This window comes from Cebus imitator, unplaced genomic scaffold, assembly GCF_001604975.1.
Source record: "Cebus imitator isolate Cc_AM_T3 unplaced genomic scaffold, Cebus_imitator-1.0 Scaffold101, whole genome shotgun sequence".
NCBI classification, from domain to species: Eukaryota; Metazoa; Chordata; class Mammalia; order Primates; family Cebidae; genus Cebus; species Cebus imitator.
In genome coordinates, this window is record NW_016107416.1 from 2,981,110 (window position 1) to 2,998,445 (window position 17,336).

General features: G+C 37.8%; 1 protein-coding gene across 44 annotated transcripts in view; it reads left to right on the top strand.

Moving 5' to 3' along the window:
* The window catches only part of ABI2 (abl interactor 2), a 121,956-nt gene that overhangs the window by 74,484 nt on the left and 30,136 nt on the right, over window positions 1-17,336 (top strand). For 10 of the 44 annotated variants that reach the window (XM_017536836.2, XM_037741458.1, XM_037741463.1 and 7 more), the window contains 4 exons: window positions 2,651-2,797; window positions 3,583-3,707; window positions 5,011-5,193; window positions 10,987-11,145. In XM_017536836.2, coding sequence (XP_017392325.1) covers window positions 2,651-2,797; window positions 3,583-3,707; window positions 5,011-5,193; window positions 10,987-11,145 — 614 coding nt within the window. The remainder of the gene's footprint in view (window positions 1-2,650; window positions 2,798-3,582; window positions 3,708-5,010; window positions 5,194-10,986; window positions 11,146-17,336) is intronic. The other 34 variants (XM_017536845.2, XM_017536851.2, XM_037741466.1 and 31 more) reach the window with 7 other exon arrangements.

Below are 17,336 nucleotides of genomic sequence, written 5' to 3' on the forward strand. Positions count from 1 at the left end.
CAACACCACCACCACCACCACCACAACAACAAAAAAACCAACCACAAACCAAAAAACCGAAACCCAAACAAGCACTATGAATCAGGATAGGACAAAGATGATTTAGGATATAGTGGAGGATAGTGTTGGAAGAGGGATAATAGGACAGTAGGAGACCAAAGAATAAAAATGAATTCCAACCAGGAATAGAATGACTTTATTTGGGGTGGATGAAATAATTTTGCTTAGAGAGAAAAGAATCTAGTGGGTCAAATAAGATTTAAACTTCAAGGTAGAATGTAGATTACATAGTAGTGTATAATGGTGCCAGGGGTGAGAGTAGAGAGATGAAGAGGAACTCTGTTTTTATTTTCCTATGGAAATGTTTACATTTGTGTCATGTACAGTGCCTTACGGATTTTGTTGGGTTTTAAATCAAAATTGTTAGCAAGATAAGCCACTTAGTCCCTAGAGAAACTTTGTGTTGTTCTCAAGTTTTGAATATTTGCTCATATACCAGTGTTTGTTTTCCTTGTATATTAGCAATGGTACTCCAGGATCCTTGGGGACCAGAGTTGCTGAGGCCCACTTTGCTAGTTGATGGCTGTAACCTGTTTTTTCCGCATAGTCTTTGCCTAGTCACCACGTTTTGTTCCTTTGCTCCTTTTTTTTTTTTTTAAATCTTCTTTGTGTCATTGTCTTCACTGTATAGTTCTCAGTACCGAAGATTTTTAGTTTGCTGCAGCAGAACTTATTTTTTTAAGACAGAGTCTCACTGGAGAGCAGTATTGTGATACTGGCTCACTGCAACCTCTGCCTCCTGTGCCCAAGTGATTCTCCTGCCTCTAGGCAATTCTCTTGCCTCAGCCTCCTGAATAGCTGGGATTACAGGTGTGCACCGTCATTCCCAGCTAATTTGGGTATCTTTAGTAGAAATGGAGTTTTGCCAGGTTGGACAGGCTGGTCTCAAACTCAAGTGATCTGCCTGCCCCAGCCTCCCGAAGTGTTGGGATTACAGGCGTGAGCCACTGCACCCAGCCACAACAAAACATTTTTATTGTCTGGGAAAAATTGTCTAAAAATGAGATGTTGGAAAAATCAATGTTTTTTATTTTATTTTTTTAATATTTGCATTATAATTTAAGAGACACTGGAACTTCCTTTTAGTACTTTAAATCCAAAGTCCTGACATTCCTTTTTCCTTTTTTGACCCAATATTTTATCCAGTGTCCCTTATTTTATTTTTAATTATCAATGTGTATATTTAGGTAAGGAGACTTTGAAGAGCAGTAGAATGAATTGGGTCATTGCAAAGTGATCTCATCCAAAATCTGTGATCCATAACTTGAGTGCCCCAGGAGAGTAATAGTTAAAGGAACTCTGGGATCCATACATAAGTCAGTAGAGCAACATCATTTCAGGAAAAGAAAGCTTTTTAATTTTCACATCTTGATCAGTTTTTATACTTTTTTTTTTGAGATGGAGTTTCACTCTTGTTGCCCAGGCTGCTATGCAATGGTGTGATCTCAGCTCTGCAACCTCTGCCTCCCAGGTTCAAGCAATTCTCCTGCCTCAGCCTCCCAAGTGGCTGGGATTATAGGTGCCCACCACCATGCCTGGCTGATTTTTGTATTTTTAGTAGAAACAGGGTTTCACCATGTTGGCCAGGTTGGTCTTGAACTTCTGACCTCAGGTGATCTGCCCACCTCAGCCTCCTAAAGTGCTGGGATTACAGACTTTAATAGCGCCAGCTGAGTTTTTATTCTTTTAATGAGTAAAATCTCATCTATAATATGTCAGTTGACTATCATTGTCATAAAGAATTTGGAAACTTTAGAGATGAGAACTAATATAATAATCACTAATTTTCTCATGTGCATCCTGTTTCCTTGTCATATTTCCTTTCTTCCTCTTTTCATCCTCTTTATGAGGAAATTTTGAGGAAAAGGGAAATATGTGTTAATAAAATCTTGTCTGGTTTGTATTTTACACTTCAAAGTAAATAATGTAGAAAGGCTGTTGTGGTGGTCATTTCCTTCCCTCTATCTTTGTACATGTTGAACGCTGAGGAGGGAAAAAGAAAACAGATCAAGGTGAAAATTGAGGGGGAAAGTGAGAATGGAAGATGAGATTAAAGTGTGTATTTTTGTATACAGATGTACTTTAATTTCTGTATATTTAGTATATAGAAAGGGAAGTGAGTTATGATTATCAGTGTGGAGTTATAGATCCAAAACCTAGATTTGTAGCTCCTATCTTTGAATATTTTTGGTTAGGAAGAAAAGGGAGAGGAGAATAATTAGTGCATTTAGGAAGGACAGTTGGGAGACTTTAATATGATACTAAAAGAATTCAGACTCTTCTAAGAAGAGAGTAGGGTCTGGGAAACATTGGCTTAAGTGGTAGAGAACCTTTGTGCTCTTTGAGAATAAATGAACAAAATTGCATTAGCACCGGGAAATGAGGTTGGAGACTGAAAAATAACAATATTCGCCAAAACTCTATTGGTGGAAAAGTGATACATTAGGAAAGACTGAAATTGGTAGCTGGGTTATGTTAAAACACATTTCCTATCTCTGATTACAAATTGTATCTCACTGCTGGCAACTCTTTGAATTTATTGTGCCGAAACTTGCTTAATCATACAATACATACGCTCTTCTTTTTGTAGGCGGCACTCCCCCTATCGCACACTGGAGCCAGTGCGTCCTCCAGTGGTACCAAATGATTACGTACCTAGCCCAACCCGTAATATGGCTCCCTCGCAGCAGAGCCCTGTGAGGACAGCTTCTGTGAATCAAAGAAATCGAACTTACAGGTATTTTCTCTACCTCAGTGCAAAATGTGATGGTCATAGTACCATAATCTGTTCAGATTACTTCAGTTAAATCTCTCATTTTCCAAGCACTAAGTTCTTTTCCTCACTCTACTCTCCCAAACCTCATCTGATTCCACCTCTCTCTCCTCATATTCTGATGCAACTGAGCAGTCAGGAAGTTGATAAAGAACAGACATCTCGAAGTGCAGACTTCTCTCCAAGTGTTAAGAGTTCCGTTGATCTGGAAAAAAAAAAAGTGGACCAAATGTGGGAAATGTCAGGTTGTTTTTTGGTGGAACTTTACAGATGAAAAACTATACATACTAAAACATTAATATGGGATAGTACATCAAAGTATGATCATGAATTAAAATTACTCAGATTTGTTTAGGAAAATGTTTTTATTATAAAAGAAGTTTCTTCAGATACATATTAAACTGGAATATAAAAAGGCAGTATTTATTGTTTTAATGTGTTAAACCTCAACATTTATCACATATTTATGGATAATTTTTTTCAAAATGTGGTCAAAACAAGCTTATTGAACTCAGTTTTTCCCTCAATTTTGTTAAGAAATATATGTGTGTGTGTGTGTGTGTATATATATATATGTATGTATATATTTTACCTGTCACTGACTTGAAGCTCAAGGAAATTTTTATTTGAAGTGGAATGCTTTTGAATTACTTTATTGTAGCAACATTCATCTCAGAAAATGTTGGGAAGTGCTGATGATCTCTTACTTTTTATAAATGCTCATGTTTTGGTGGCTTTTATTTCTTTAGCAGCAGTGGGAGTAGTGGAGGGAGCCACCCAAGTAGTCGGAGCAGCAGTCGAGAGAACAGTGGAAGTGGGAGTGTGGGGGTTCCTATTGCTGTTCCTACTCCGTCTCCTCCCAGTGTCTTTCCAGGTAAAACATTCATGGTGCCTCATCTTCACTTTTCTTTTCTGAATTTTATTCAATTTGTGATTTAATTATGGTGAGCTTTCTTCATAATCAGGATTTTTTTTAAGGAATCGTAAATATTGGGAAGTCTTTATATATTTGTTATTTGTATGCAAGTGATTTGTGTTTGCTCACTTTGCACTTTTTAATGCGTTTAGTGATATGGCTCAGTTGCTGCCTTCAGGTTTCAGATCACACTTTGGTATGAGTTACATGTCTAATTCCAGCTAGTGTTATGACACTGCAGTCTTTGGACACAGTGGGGACTCAGTGTGAGAATCATATTAATAACAAAAGATTGGGCAAATATAAAAATTAGTTTTGATAGTTAAATTTAGTGGATGTATTGGAATTTAGTAGTCTCTGAAAATGCTACCCTCTTTTATCTGAAACTGAAAAATCTGCTTATTTGATTTGAGGAGATACACACTTAAAACTTAGTTTTAAAAACATGACACAAAAGACATTAATAGAATGCATTAATAGAATGTTACACGCTTAATTTACTTATAATAACAAGTAGAGAATACCTTTTAAAAAATCATAAAAAGATTTGTGTTTTAAATTCTTTTTTTTTTTTTTGAGATGGAGTCTGGCTTTGTCACCAGGCTGGAGTGCAGTGGTGTGATCTTGGCTCACTGCAACCTCTGACTCCTGGGTTCGAGCAGTTCTCCTGCATCAGCCTCCAAGTAGCTGGGACTACAGGCGTGCACCACCACACCCAACTAAGTTTTGTATTTTTAGTAGAGATAGGGTTTTACCATATTGGCCAGGATGATCTCATCTCTTGACCTGGTGATTCCCCTATCTCGGCCTCCCAAAGTGCTGAGATGACAGGCGTGAGCCACTGCACCCAGTTAAATTCATTTTTTACCCCATATCTGGAATATTCTGTTTTCTGATTTGTGTAATTCAAAATGGAAAACTGTTGTTTTTTAGTGTATTATGTTAATTTTGTATACCAGTTACAGAATGTTATACTAAAAATAACAATATGAAGGGAACACCTTTCTTTCAGAGTAGTGCTTTCAAATAAAAAGGAATGCTTGTTTTTAATGAATTGAAAAAATCTGTGCATTACCCTGAGCATTTTGAATTATTTGCTGCTTACATAGTAACCCTTGGACATACGTTTTATTCTTTTTAACTCTATTCTTTTGGTTAGCGTTAAACACTGAATATCTAACATTAAATACTCTAATATCTTTTCTAATCCTGCCTCGTGATTGCCTCATTAATGCTGCCTGTTACTCCTCTTTCCCCTCAGCCCCTGCTGGCTCTGCTGGCACTCCTCCCCTTCCTGCTACTTCTGCATCTGCCCCTGCCCCTCTTGTTCCTGCTACTGTCCCTTCCTCCACTGCCCCAGACGTTGCTGCTGGGGGTGCCCAGACCCTTGCTGATGGCTTCACTTCTCCAACTCCCCCTGTTGTTTCTTCCACTCCCCCTACAGGTAAGTATTTGCTTGTTCATTGGCAGGCAGATCCAGTCATCTGGCCATTCTCTTACTTGCACCTCTGATTTTTGTTTGTGTTTGGTTTGGTTGTGCTTTGTATTAAAAAAACATAAGAATAATGTACTAACTAGAAAGTATCATGTGACCAAAGCTTAGAATTTCCTGAGAAAATTGAGGTAAGATTTCTCATACATTTTTCCAATAGGGTAGTATAAATGCATGTTTTTTATTGCTTGAATTTCATTTATTAGAGATTTTAAAATTTAATATGGAGCTACCTTCTCTACAGTTTTCGGAAATTGTCCTTAGAAATATTTTTATTACAGGTTAAGTGATTAACAAAAGTCTTTTACAATAATTCTAAGGTATATTTTATAGGAACTATTTGATACAACAAGTGGAAAGCCTCTATAAGGCTTTCCACTCATGGCCCTAAGGCAAAGGGAAAGCACACAGGTCACATGGCCAGAGTAGGAGTAAGAGGGTGAAGCAGGAGGTGCTACACACTTTTAAACAACCAGATTTCATTATTGCAAGAACAGCTCCAAGGGGGATGGTGTTAAACCATGAGAAACCGCCCCTGTGATCCATTCACCTCCCACCAGGCCCCACCCCCAACATTGGGGATTATAGTTCTACATGAGATTTGGGCAGGGACACAGATTCAAAGCATATCAATCTTCTTAGTGTTCCACTTGCCAATAAAAACTTCACAGCATTTATTTTCAACTTTGCTGTTATACATGTTAAACATATATAAGATCTTTACATGTTTTAAAAGACACTTTTAGCCCAAATGGATTTTGCATGATGTCTTATGGGATTCCTTCTGTATTACTTTTAAAGAAAAGCTTTCTACAGTGGATAAATGTAAACATGGGGCTGTTTTTTGATCTGGATACAGCTGTTAGGCCAGGCTAACTAGTTAAATATAGGAATCTCGTTATGGTCCTGCTTTGATAAATAAGGTATCAGAAATGACAAATTACCCCCAACTGAGAGTTTACATTTTAGTAATCAAATATTAATTGAATAACAAGTGCCTGGCTCAGTGTTCACTAAGTAAACATTTGGTATGGGAGAGGATAATTAACTGTGGTTTTTAAAACAAAAAGCAAGGTAAATGCCTTGTTAATAATTTTTATCAGTATAATCTCTTTTATACAGTATCTGACTCACCAAGCAATTTTTTTCTTTTTATTAAGGTATAACATATGTACAGTAATATTCACCCATTATGCCATACATATTTGTGAGTTTTGGCAAAGGTATACTGTCATGTACCACAATCAAGATATAGAACAGTCCTATCATCACAAAAATTTCCTCCATGCCTCCATTGTAGTTAGTCCTTCCCTTCCACTCCCAGCTCCTGGTAAGCCCTAGATGTGTTTTTTGTCTCTAAGACTGTGCCTTTTTATGAATAACATAAATGGAAGCATATGATACGTAGCTTTTTTGGTCTGTTCTTTTGGACAGATGCATTTTAGAGTTACGCATGTTGTTGCATGTTTAAGTATTAAGGATGTCCCACAATTTAGATTTTTCTGGACATTTAGATTTTTCCAGTTTTGAGTGCTTATGAATAAAGTTGCCATAAACAAGTACATATAGGTTTTATTTTCTGTACACATAGATTTTTATTTTATTAGGGTAAATACCTAGGGAATAGAATTGCTGGGTTATAAGTAAATATTAAACTTTATAAGAAACCACCAAGTTGTTTTCCAAGTGGCTATACAATTTTACACTCCCAGCAGCAGTGTATAAATTTCCAGTTGCATCCTTGTCAGCACTTGGTGTTGCTTTTTTAAACTTTAGCCATTCCAGTACATGTGTAATGGTTTCTCATTACATGTGTGGTTTTGATTTGCATTTTCTTAATGACTAATGATGTTGAACATTTTTTTCGTGTGCTTATTTGCCATGTGTATATCTTCTTTGGTGAAGTATCTTTTGAGATGTTTTGCTTCTTGTCACCTTTTTAATAGGGTTTTTTCCCCCTTATCATTGAGTTCTTTTATATTCTAAATACATGTCCTTCATAGATTATAAGATTATGAGTTACAAATATTTCTTCCAGTTTGTTTCTTTTTTTTTTTTTTTTGAGACATAGTCTTGCCCTATCTCCAGGCTGGAGTGCAGTGGCATAATCTCGGCTCACTGCAGCCTCTGCCTCCCAGGTTCAAGCGATTCTCCTGCCTCAGCTTTCTGAGTAGCTGGGACAGGCATGTGCCACCACGTCCAGCTAATTTTTGTATTTTTAGTAGAGACAGGGTTTCACTGTGTTGGCTAGGATGTTCTCGATCTCTTGACCTCGTGATACACCCACCTTGGCCTTCCAAAGTGCTGGGATTACAGGCATGAGTCACCGCACCTGGCCTGTTTGCTTATTTATTTTTTATTATTTTTGATGCGGGGGAGGGGTAGAGTTTCGCTCTTGGCGTCCAGGCAGGAGTGCAATGGTGCGATCTTGGCTCACTGCAACCTCTGCTTCCCAGGTTCAAGTAGCTGGGATTACAGGGACCCACAACTATACCTGGCTAATTTTTGTATTTTTAGTAGAGATGGGGTTTCGCCATGTTGGTCAGGTTGGTCTCAAACTCCTGACCTCAGGTGATCCACCTGCCTTGGCCTCCCAGAGTGCTGGGATTACAGGCATAAGCCACTGGGCCCAGCCAGTTCACTTTTTTCTTGATGTTATTTTTCAAATAGCATAAATTCTTCATTTTGATTAAGTGTTATTTTCAGTTTTAATGAATTGTGCTTTGGTGGCGTATGTAAGATCTCTATCTGAAGTCATATTTTGTTCTGTGTTTTCTTCTAGAAGTTTTTAGTTTTAGATTTTGTCGTTAGGTTTATGATAATTAGGTTTATAGTTTTTAAAACCCCAAATGGTAAATCTCTCATTACTAGTGTGTGAATAGTATCTTTTTAAGGTGATGTCTTTGTATCACTGCAAAGTTACAACATATGAGATTTTATTTTGGTGGTGGTTGTTTTTTGAGATGGAGTCTCACTCTGTCACCAGGTTGGAGTGCAATGGCTCAATCTTGGCTCACTGCAACCTCCGCCTCCCAGGTTCAAGTGATTCTCCTGCCGCAGCCTCCCGAGTAGCTGGGACTACAGGTGCATGCCACCACACCCAGCTAATTTTTGTACTTTTAGTAGAGATAGGGTTTCACCGTGTTGGCCAGGATGGTCTTGATCTCTTGACCTCATGATCTGCCCTCCTTTGCCTCCCAAAGTGCTGGGATTACAGACTGAGCCACTGCACTCTGCCTGTGTGAGGTTTTAGACTGGATCTAACTATATAAAATTCATAATGATGTTAATCATTAGATGTTTTTAACTTGATCTAAGTTTGTATTACTTTGTTATAAATTAACTACTGAAATGCTAATAATTGTATTCAGTGGTTCAAATAATTATATATGCCTTTTAAATCATAGTTTATATGTTTTCATTTTTATCGTGGTTACAGAGGCTTCTCAGTTGATCATGGATTCTGTTTGAGTGCTTAAGTGCTTAAGATTTTATATAACACAATTGAGTTGTAGGTTTTTGATACACATGTAGGATGATATAACCAGCCTTGAGTGCCCTTAAAATCTTTATATGACACCATATGAATCTAAGCTTGATAAACTTATGGAGTAAAGCAATTTTAGTCATGTCAAACCATTTTATAATCATAAACAAGATAAAAATTGTCAAAGTGTTTTTTTCCTCTAATACTTTTAATTAAAATTACCAGGAAGAGAGTCTCATATTAAAGTAGAGCAAACATGGTAAGACTCAACTAAAATTTGAAGCCTGGAAGAGGATATGACTGTTTGATCGTGAAGATTTGAACAAATCAAACAAGTGTTCATCAAATTCTACATTACAGAAGTCTTATCTCACTGTGTTTCAAGTAGTTTATTTTAGAATTTAAAAAATTTCAGGATAACCTCAGGCACAAATGGGTAGATGAATGTGCCAGGTGTCACCTGTTCCCCCAATGCCACCTCCTCTACTCTCCTCTCTTCTCCAGTAGGATGACCTCCATGAAATGCTTCAGTGAATTCTTTTGCACTCTGGCTTCCTGTTGGGTTTAGCAAAAGTGTTTTTGTTTTTTTTTTTTTACTTCTCTCCTCCCTTTCTCTTTCTCCTTTCCTTTCCCTTCCTCTGTCCTCTTTCCCTCCTCCACCCTCTTCTCCTCCTCCTCTAGTTTCCCTTCCCTTTTTCCCTTTCTTCTACACCTACTTATTTCTCCCCCTCCTCTTCTCTCTTGCCCTTCCCTTCTCCCTTGTCTGCTGGTGTGCTTTCTCCTGGGTGCTGTAGTACTCTGTCTGTAAGGAAAAAGTTCTCAGCCGAATGTAAGTGAGAGTTAAGGTAAAGTTTAGGAAGTGGATTATTAGAAAATTGATGGATTATGGAATCATGTCTCCAATTGACATTAGCTGTGGAGGAACTCTCACAAGAGCAAAATATAGTGAAATTGATGATAACTATGTATGAACTTAGGGATGATATTAAAAATAAGATATATTTTGACCCTCTTTTTATATCTTAGTTTTTTCCATGATTGTAAATTTTTTAGATTTTAATTGTAAGACAAAATAATGTAGCTTTTGTGGTAGATTTTTTGATTAAATGAAAGAAGTGTTTGATTTGGAATTACATCATTTAACCTTTTGTTGAAATAGCTTATTTTCCTTTAAACAAACTTTTTTTGCTACGTTATATTATTATTTATTATTTCGAAATAAGACTATGTGTCAGACATTTTTTCTTTTGTTTTCCAAAATGTCAATCTTGTTGACTTTAGTTTTCAGTGTTTAGTGGCTATATTTTGGGGGTAGGGTAGATAAATTTTAATTAATTGTGATGATTTTGAAACTCCATGAGATTTTTAATTTAATGAAATAATGTTATTATCAAACTGTTATTTATGTATTTTGAGACAGAGTCTCACTCTGTCACCCAGACTGGAGTGCAGTGGCACAATCTCTGCTCACTGTAACCTCCGCCTCCTAGGTTCAAGGAATTCTCATGCCTCAAACTCCCAAGTAGCTGGAATTACAGGTGCATGCCACCATGCCTGGATAATTTTTGCATTTTTAGTTGAGACGGGGTTTCACCATGTTGGCCTGGTCTCAACTCCTGACCTCAAGTGATCTGCCTACCTTGACCTCCCCAAATGCTAGGATTACAGGCATTAACCACTGCACCCAGCCCTAATTCGTAAACTATTTAGACCTAGCTTTCCAAACTTAATCATATTTTGATTTGCTTTTCTGCTTTCCTGCTCTCATACAATACCAGTGAACAATAACTCACCTGGCATTATGTATTTCAGACTCCAGTTAAACTGGCTGTTATTTTTAATTATTAAGATTTAGCCTTTGGGCTGGGGGCGTGGCTGACACCTGTAATCCCAGCACTTTGGGAGGCTGAGGTGGGCGGATCACCTAAGGTCAGGAATTTGAGACCAGTCTGGCCAACATGGTGAAACCCAGTTTCTACTAAGATAATACAAAAAAAAAAACCTATTTAGGTGTGGTGGTGGGCACATGTAATCCCAGCTACTTGGGAGGCTGAGGTAGGAGAATTGCTTGAACGCAGGAGGTGGAGCTTTCAGTGAACCGTGTTTGTGACATTGCACTCCAGCCTGGACAACAAGAGTGAGATTCCGTCTCAAAATAAAAATAAAAAAAATAAAGATTTAGACATTGTACATAAAATATTTAATTATCTGAGATAATTTTATTTTAATGACAGATTTATGTTCTGTCTCTTTTTCAGGTCATCCTGTACAGTTTTACAGCATGAATAGGCCTGCCTCTCGTCATACTCCCCCAACAATAGGGGGCTCCCTGCCCTATAGACGTCCTCCTTCCATTACTTCACAAACAAGCCTTCAGAATCAGATGAATGGAGGACCTTTTTATAGCCAGAATCCAGGTTAGATTTTTTTTTTTTTGCGTTCTGCAGAATATATCTAATTAAAAACTTTCAACTATAAAAAATCCTTAATTAGGTGGTTAGTATCATTTGTTGAATGAATGGGAGAATGAATAAATTGTAGGTTGCTAATATTTTATCTTTCAATTCTTTAAAAAAATCAGTACATGTTTTCCTTGTAAAGTGACAGAACTTAATTTTTCTGAGCAGTTTTTTTTTTTTTTTTTAATATTTTAGTGGTTATTTGCTTTTTAAAATAACATAGTGAATGATATTTCCTTTTTTAATCAGACATCCTTGCTCTATAAATAACAAATAGTGAAAGTTGGGTGCACATGAACAGAATTTAGAAGTGGCAAAGGAAAAGAGAAACTTTTTTGTGAAAAGCTACTTTTTGCTAGGCAATTTATAATAGCTTATTCAATTCTCATACCAAACCATTGTGGAAAAACTGGGAGTTGGGTAAATTGAATCAGATCTAGTAATTACACTAAATAATCGGTTGTATCATGCATACAGAATGGTTAATCTGGAACATATTTAATGCTATACATAATTATTATTTACTTTCCAGAGAGGGCAAGAACAGATATTGGACACCATGACTGTTGTGGACATGGTATGCCAACTTACTGCATTTTTCTGTATTTTTGCCAAGAAGCCAGTAAGCCTATGTGTGTACACCTCTGATACTGGGTTCAGCTCATTCCGTCTTTAATAAGCCTTGAATTTTATGGAGCTGCAATTTCTCTCTGTGGCTACAACCTATAGTGATATTCTTTGAACGAGTCTTGCAGAAGAAATTTGATTCTCCTACATAAACACTTAATTTAAATAATGTTTTAATATTATCTAATTTGATTCGTAGAATCATGTACAAAATAAGATTGGTGTATATCTTATAGGTGAGGAAAATGAGGCTGAAGTGATGGTCAGGTTAGGATTTGAACTTAGGTTTTCTGACTCTTAAGTTCTATGTTCTTTTTGTTTTTTTATTTTGTTTTTTGAGATGGAGTCTCTCTCATTCTGTTGCCCAGGCTGGAGTGCAGTGGTGCGATCTTGGCTTACTGCATCCTCCACCTCTTGGGTTCAAGTGATTCTCCTGCCTCAGCCTCCCGAGTAGCTGGGATTACAGGCATGTGCCACCTTGCCCAGCTCATTTTTGTATTTTTAGTAGAGATGGGGTTTCACCACATTGGTCAGGCTGGTCTTGAACTCCTGATCTCATAATCCAACCAACTCGGCCTCCCAAAGTGCTGGGGTTACAGGTGTGAGCCACTGTGCCCAGCCCCTGTTTTTTTTTTTTTTTTTTTTTTTTTTTTTTTTTTTTTTTTTTTTTTTTTTTTTTTTTTTTTTTTTTTTCAGATGATGTTTCTCTCTGTTGCCCAGGATGGAGTGCGGTAGCATGATCTCTGATCACTGCAACCTCCACCTCCTGGGTTCAAGCAATTCTCCTGCCTCACCTTCTCGATTAGGCTGGGATTACAGGCACCCACCACCATGCCCAGCTAAATTTCACATTTTGTTGTAGAGACAGGATTTTACTATGTTGGCCAGGCTGGTCTTAGACTACTGACCTTAAGTGATCCACCCACCTCAGGTTCCCAAAGTGCTGGGATTACAGGCGTGAGCCACTATGCCCAGCCTAAGTTCCATGTTTTATTGTCCTACCTACATGTTTAAAAAAAGTCTTTTTCTGACCCCCCCAAGTCGTCTTTTTTTTTTGGTGGGGAAGTAGGATGAAAGGATGTAGTATAAAGTGTATGAAAGCCTGAGACCTAGTCAGTCTTTTATATGGTTATATCCTGGAATATTTCTCCGGAACTGTTTGTTGAATGCCAAATGAATCCCTTGTTCCTTTTTCCAAATCACTCCACTGTTCTGGGTCCCTCTTGCAAATTAAATCCTCTATTTGTAGTCCAACCAGTGCAAACCATAGTGTAAATACCAATGTCTTAATTGATATATACTTTTCCTATATTTTTTATCATATTTAGTGTTTTTGGCTGTGCCATTCTTTTTAACTCACTCTAAACTTAAATTTTGAAAAAAGTGCCACTTTTATACATTCACCTTTTAAACTGTTTTCAAACCCACATTTGTTCAGGTGCTATTTTGTATTTAAATTGATTTTTTATTCTTAAATTTTAGATTATAAAAATTTTAAATTTTAGTTATAGCCTGTTTCGTAGTTCTGCTGAAGATGGGCTGTCTCCATGGCTCTTTCAGAAGTCTAGACAATTATTGTTTATGGCCCTAATGCCCCTTCTTTATTCTTAAGTAGAATTTTGAAAGAATGATGTTAGTCCAAAATGGGTTGGTTCCATAACAGAGCTGAGAGCTGCTTCACTGTTAGAGCTTGAGACCAACTATACATGATATATAGTAAGTATGTGCTGGAAATTTTTTTTTTTTTTTTTTTTTTGAGACAGTGTATCGCTCTGTCACCAGGCCAGGGTGCAGTGGCACGATCTTGGCTGCAACCTCTGCCTCCTGGGTTCAAGCGACTCTCTTGCGTCAGCCTACCAAGTAGCAGGGACTACAGGCGTGCACCACCACGACCAGCTAATTTTTGTATTTTTAGTCGAGATGGGGTTTCACCATGTTGGCCAAGATGGCCACAATCTCTTGACCTTGTGATCCACCCACCTCAGCTTCCTAAAGTGCTGGAATTACACGTGTGCCACTGTGCCTGGCCTTTTTTTTTTTTTTTTTAAATGGAGCCTGGCTTTGTTGCCCAACCTAGAGTGCAGTGGCACAATCTTGGCTTACTGCAACCTCCGCTTCCTGGTTCAAGTGATTCTCCTGCCTCTGCCTCCCAAGTAGCTGAGATTACAGGCACCCACCACCACTCCTGGCTAATTTTTTTTTTTACTTTTTGAGGCAGAGTCTTGCTCTGTCACCCAGACTGGAGTGCAGTAGCGTGATCTCGACTCACTGCAACCTCCACCTCCCGGGTTCAAACGGTTCTCCTTCCTTAGCCTCCCAAGTAGCAGGGATTACAGGCACCTGCCACCATGCCCAGCTAATTTTTGTACTTTTAGAAGAGACAGGGTTTCACTATCTTGGCCAGGCTGGTCTTGAACTTCTGACTTCAAGTTATCCACCCACCTTGGCCTTCCCAAAGTGCTGGGATTACAGGCATGAACCACTGTGCCCGGCCTTTACAGGAATATTTCATGCTTTGTTCGCGTATGCTTCAAAATAGTCCTATGAGAACCCTGTAGGTAGAATTTATTTGAAGGCTGCTAAAGCACATATTTAAATGTATTTTAAAATATGTATTTCAGTAGTTTCTTTGTAAATCTGATTTTCACATGCTTGAAAGTCGGTGTTAAAGTAAAAAATCCCCCCTTTATGGAATGATTTTAATGAAGGTATTTTTCTCACTCATGGAAGTAAGGTGAATTGGGATTGTTAGGCTTTCTGCGTGATGTGTGAGGCAGTGAGGTTGCGCTTTTTTGTTTTTCTGTACTCTGCTCTATTAAGTTCTGCTTTGCATCTCCAGGGATTTGGCAACTGTTTAAAGTGGGTGACCACACATTGTTAGTTGGTTAATCAGAGTACTTTTTCCAAACTGAGTTTTTTTTTTTAACTAAACCATTTTCTTGGAAAAGCTCTTTTTGCAAGACTTAATGCTTTGTGAATCAGTGCTCTAAGCCTGTTAGATGCATTTTTATTTTATATTCATTAGAATATTATTTATGAGCCAAGTACTGTGGCAGGTGCCTGCAGTCCCAGCTACTCAAGAGGCTGAGACAAGATCACTTGAGCCTACGAGGTGGAAGTTTCAGTGAGCTGAGTGTGTGCCACTGTACTTCAGCCTGGGGTACAGAGTGAGACCCTGTCTCAAAAAAGGAAAATTATGTAAGTCTCCTCTATTACTCCCACAGGCCCTGGGATTGTCCCTATTTTTCCCCCATATTTCCAATGAGAATATTTGTTGTGCTTTCTCAAGTAGCTAATTTTTTTTTCATGTTTCCAATGAGAATATTTGTTGTGCTTTCTCAAGTAGCTAATTCTCTGATTTAACAAACAAAAAAAGAAAAGTGTTTTTTTTTTTTTTTTTTTTTTTTTTTTTGTTTTTTTTTTTTTTTTTTTTTTTTTTTTTTTTTTTTTTTTTTTTTTGGGGTATGCGATTGGCATCTTGCCATGGTTGCATGCTTCTGAAGAAGTGAGCTGACAATCTGGGAAGGGATTCATGTGAAGATAAATTCAGTGGGGTTCTGTAAGGTGTAAATCTGGCACTGTTGTTACTATATTTGTTAATGTACAATTTGATCTGAGTTTGAAAAGGGGCAATTATAACAGAGGAGTTAAAATATGAAACACCCAGTGTCTAGTGCCAAGTCTTAGGAGCACAATAATCATTTTTAAATGAGATTATTTCAGAATCAAATTATTGAAAGAACCCTTTGATCAGGGCATAACTGAAATCTCTTTGGTTCTCATTGTTTCTTAATCTAATCCAATCAATGAAATAGGAATACCAATTTATCATTCATCTTGCCAGTAGTAAGGGGGGTCATAGAAACACATAGGGCTGAGTTAACAGTCTTTAAATGTAAATAAGAAGCACCTTGGTTGTCAAGAAGAATATACGTATATCTGCATGTAAGTATTTATACATAAACTTACATGAATCTTGTTTGTTATGGAATCAGTAATGTAGCATGTAAGTATTGAAGCTTTTAGTAGAAAGTAGCCTGTATTTTGCCGCTCATATTTTCTTAAAAGCTTTTGAAAAAATCTAGTTCATAAAGTGAATATTGGTTCCAAGAGATGTATCTGTATATAGCTCTGTGAGATATAGCAGTTTCTGAATGGGTATACCGTTTCACAAAGAGAAAATGTCAGGCTTAATAACCCCTGTATGGTATTAAAAGCCACTAAAAAAATAGAAAACAATGTTGGGATGGTCCTATTGCAAAATAAATACCATATCACATATTCTCTAAATGATTAATGAAGTTATAGCATCACTGTAAATGTCAAAAATGTCTAGAAGAATACTGATGTGATGGGGCTTTAGCAAAGCATAAATAAGGAGCAGGAGCAGGAGCAGGAAGCTTCCCTCCCCACCGCCCCCCGCCCCGCCAAAGTCTTGCTTTGTTGCCCAGGCTAGAATGCAGTGGAGCAGTCTTGGCTCACTGCAACCTCAACCTCCCGGGTTCAGGTGATTCTCCTGCCTCAGCCTCCCGAGTAGCTGGGACTAGAGGTGTGTGCCACCACGCCTGGCTCTTTTTTTTTTTTTTTTATTTTAAAGAGACAGGGTTTCACCAGATTGTCCAGGCTGGTCTCCAACTCCTGACCTGAAGTCATCCACCTGCCTCGGCCTCCCAAGGTGCTGGGATTACAGGTGTGAGCCACGACATCCAGCCTAAATTCACTTTTACATACCTCTTATTCTAAGTTGGTGTTCATGTTTAGAAAATACTACTTGCATGGGCTGTATACTTACATGGGCTATATAAACTTGCATGGGCTATATAACATGTATATGCCCTCTAAATGTGATGTTCAGTAACGGCTTTAGAAGTAGTATTTAGAGTGCTTATTTTGTCTAATATTCTGAGAGTATTTATAAAGCTGTAAAAATAAGATGTAAAAGCTTAATTTTATTTATCTAGCCTTTTTGAATTAGACATTTAAAATACAAGCTTCAGTAATGCTTCAAAGGACTTAATAAATAACCAGGAAGATTGTACTTGGAAAGTCTGTATATTTCATCAGCACAGACTCATTTAAGTTTGGTTTGCTTGGAAAGCCTTTTACTGTTTGTATCTAAATGTTGCTTTGTGCACACAGCTGTAATTCTCATAGCTGTTCTACTTACAATGTCTCTATAAGTTCCAGTCACTTGGTGGGCCTGTCTTCATATTAACTTCATTCTTGTATATTGTGAAAATTATAGGGCTGGCTGTGGTGGCTTATGCCTCTAATCCCAGCACTTTGGGAGGCCAAGGTGGGCGGATCACGAGGTCAAGAGATTGAGACCAGCCTGGCCAACATATTGAAACCCCGTCTCTACTAAAAATACAAAAATTAGCAGGGTGTGGTGGCAGACGCCTATAGTCCTAGCTACTCAGGAGGCTGAGGCAGGAGAATCACTTGAATGTGGAAGTCAGAGGTTACAGTGAGCCGAGATCATGCCACTGTACTCTAGCCTGGCAACAGAGCGAGAGACCCTG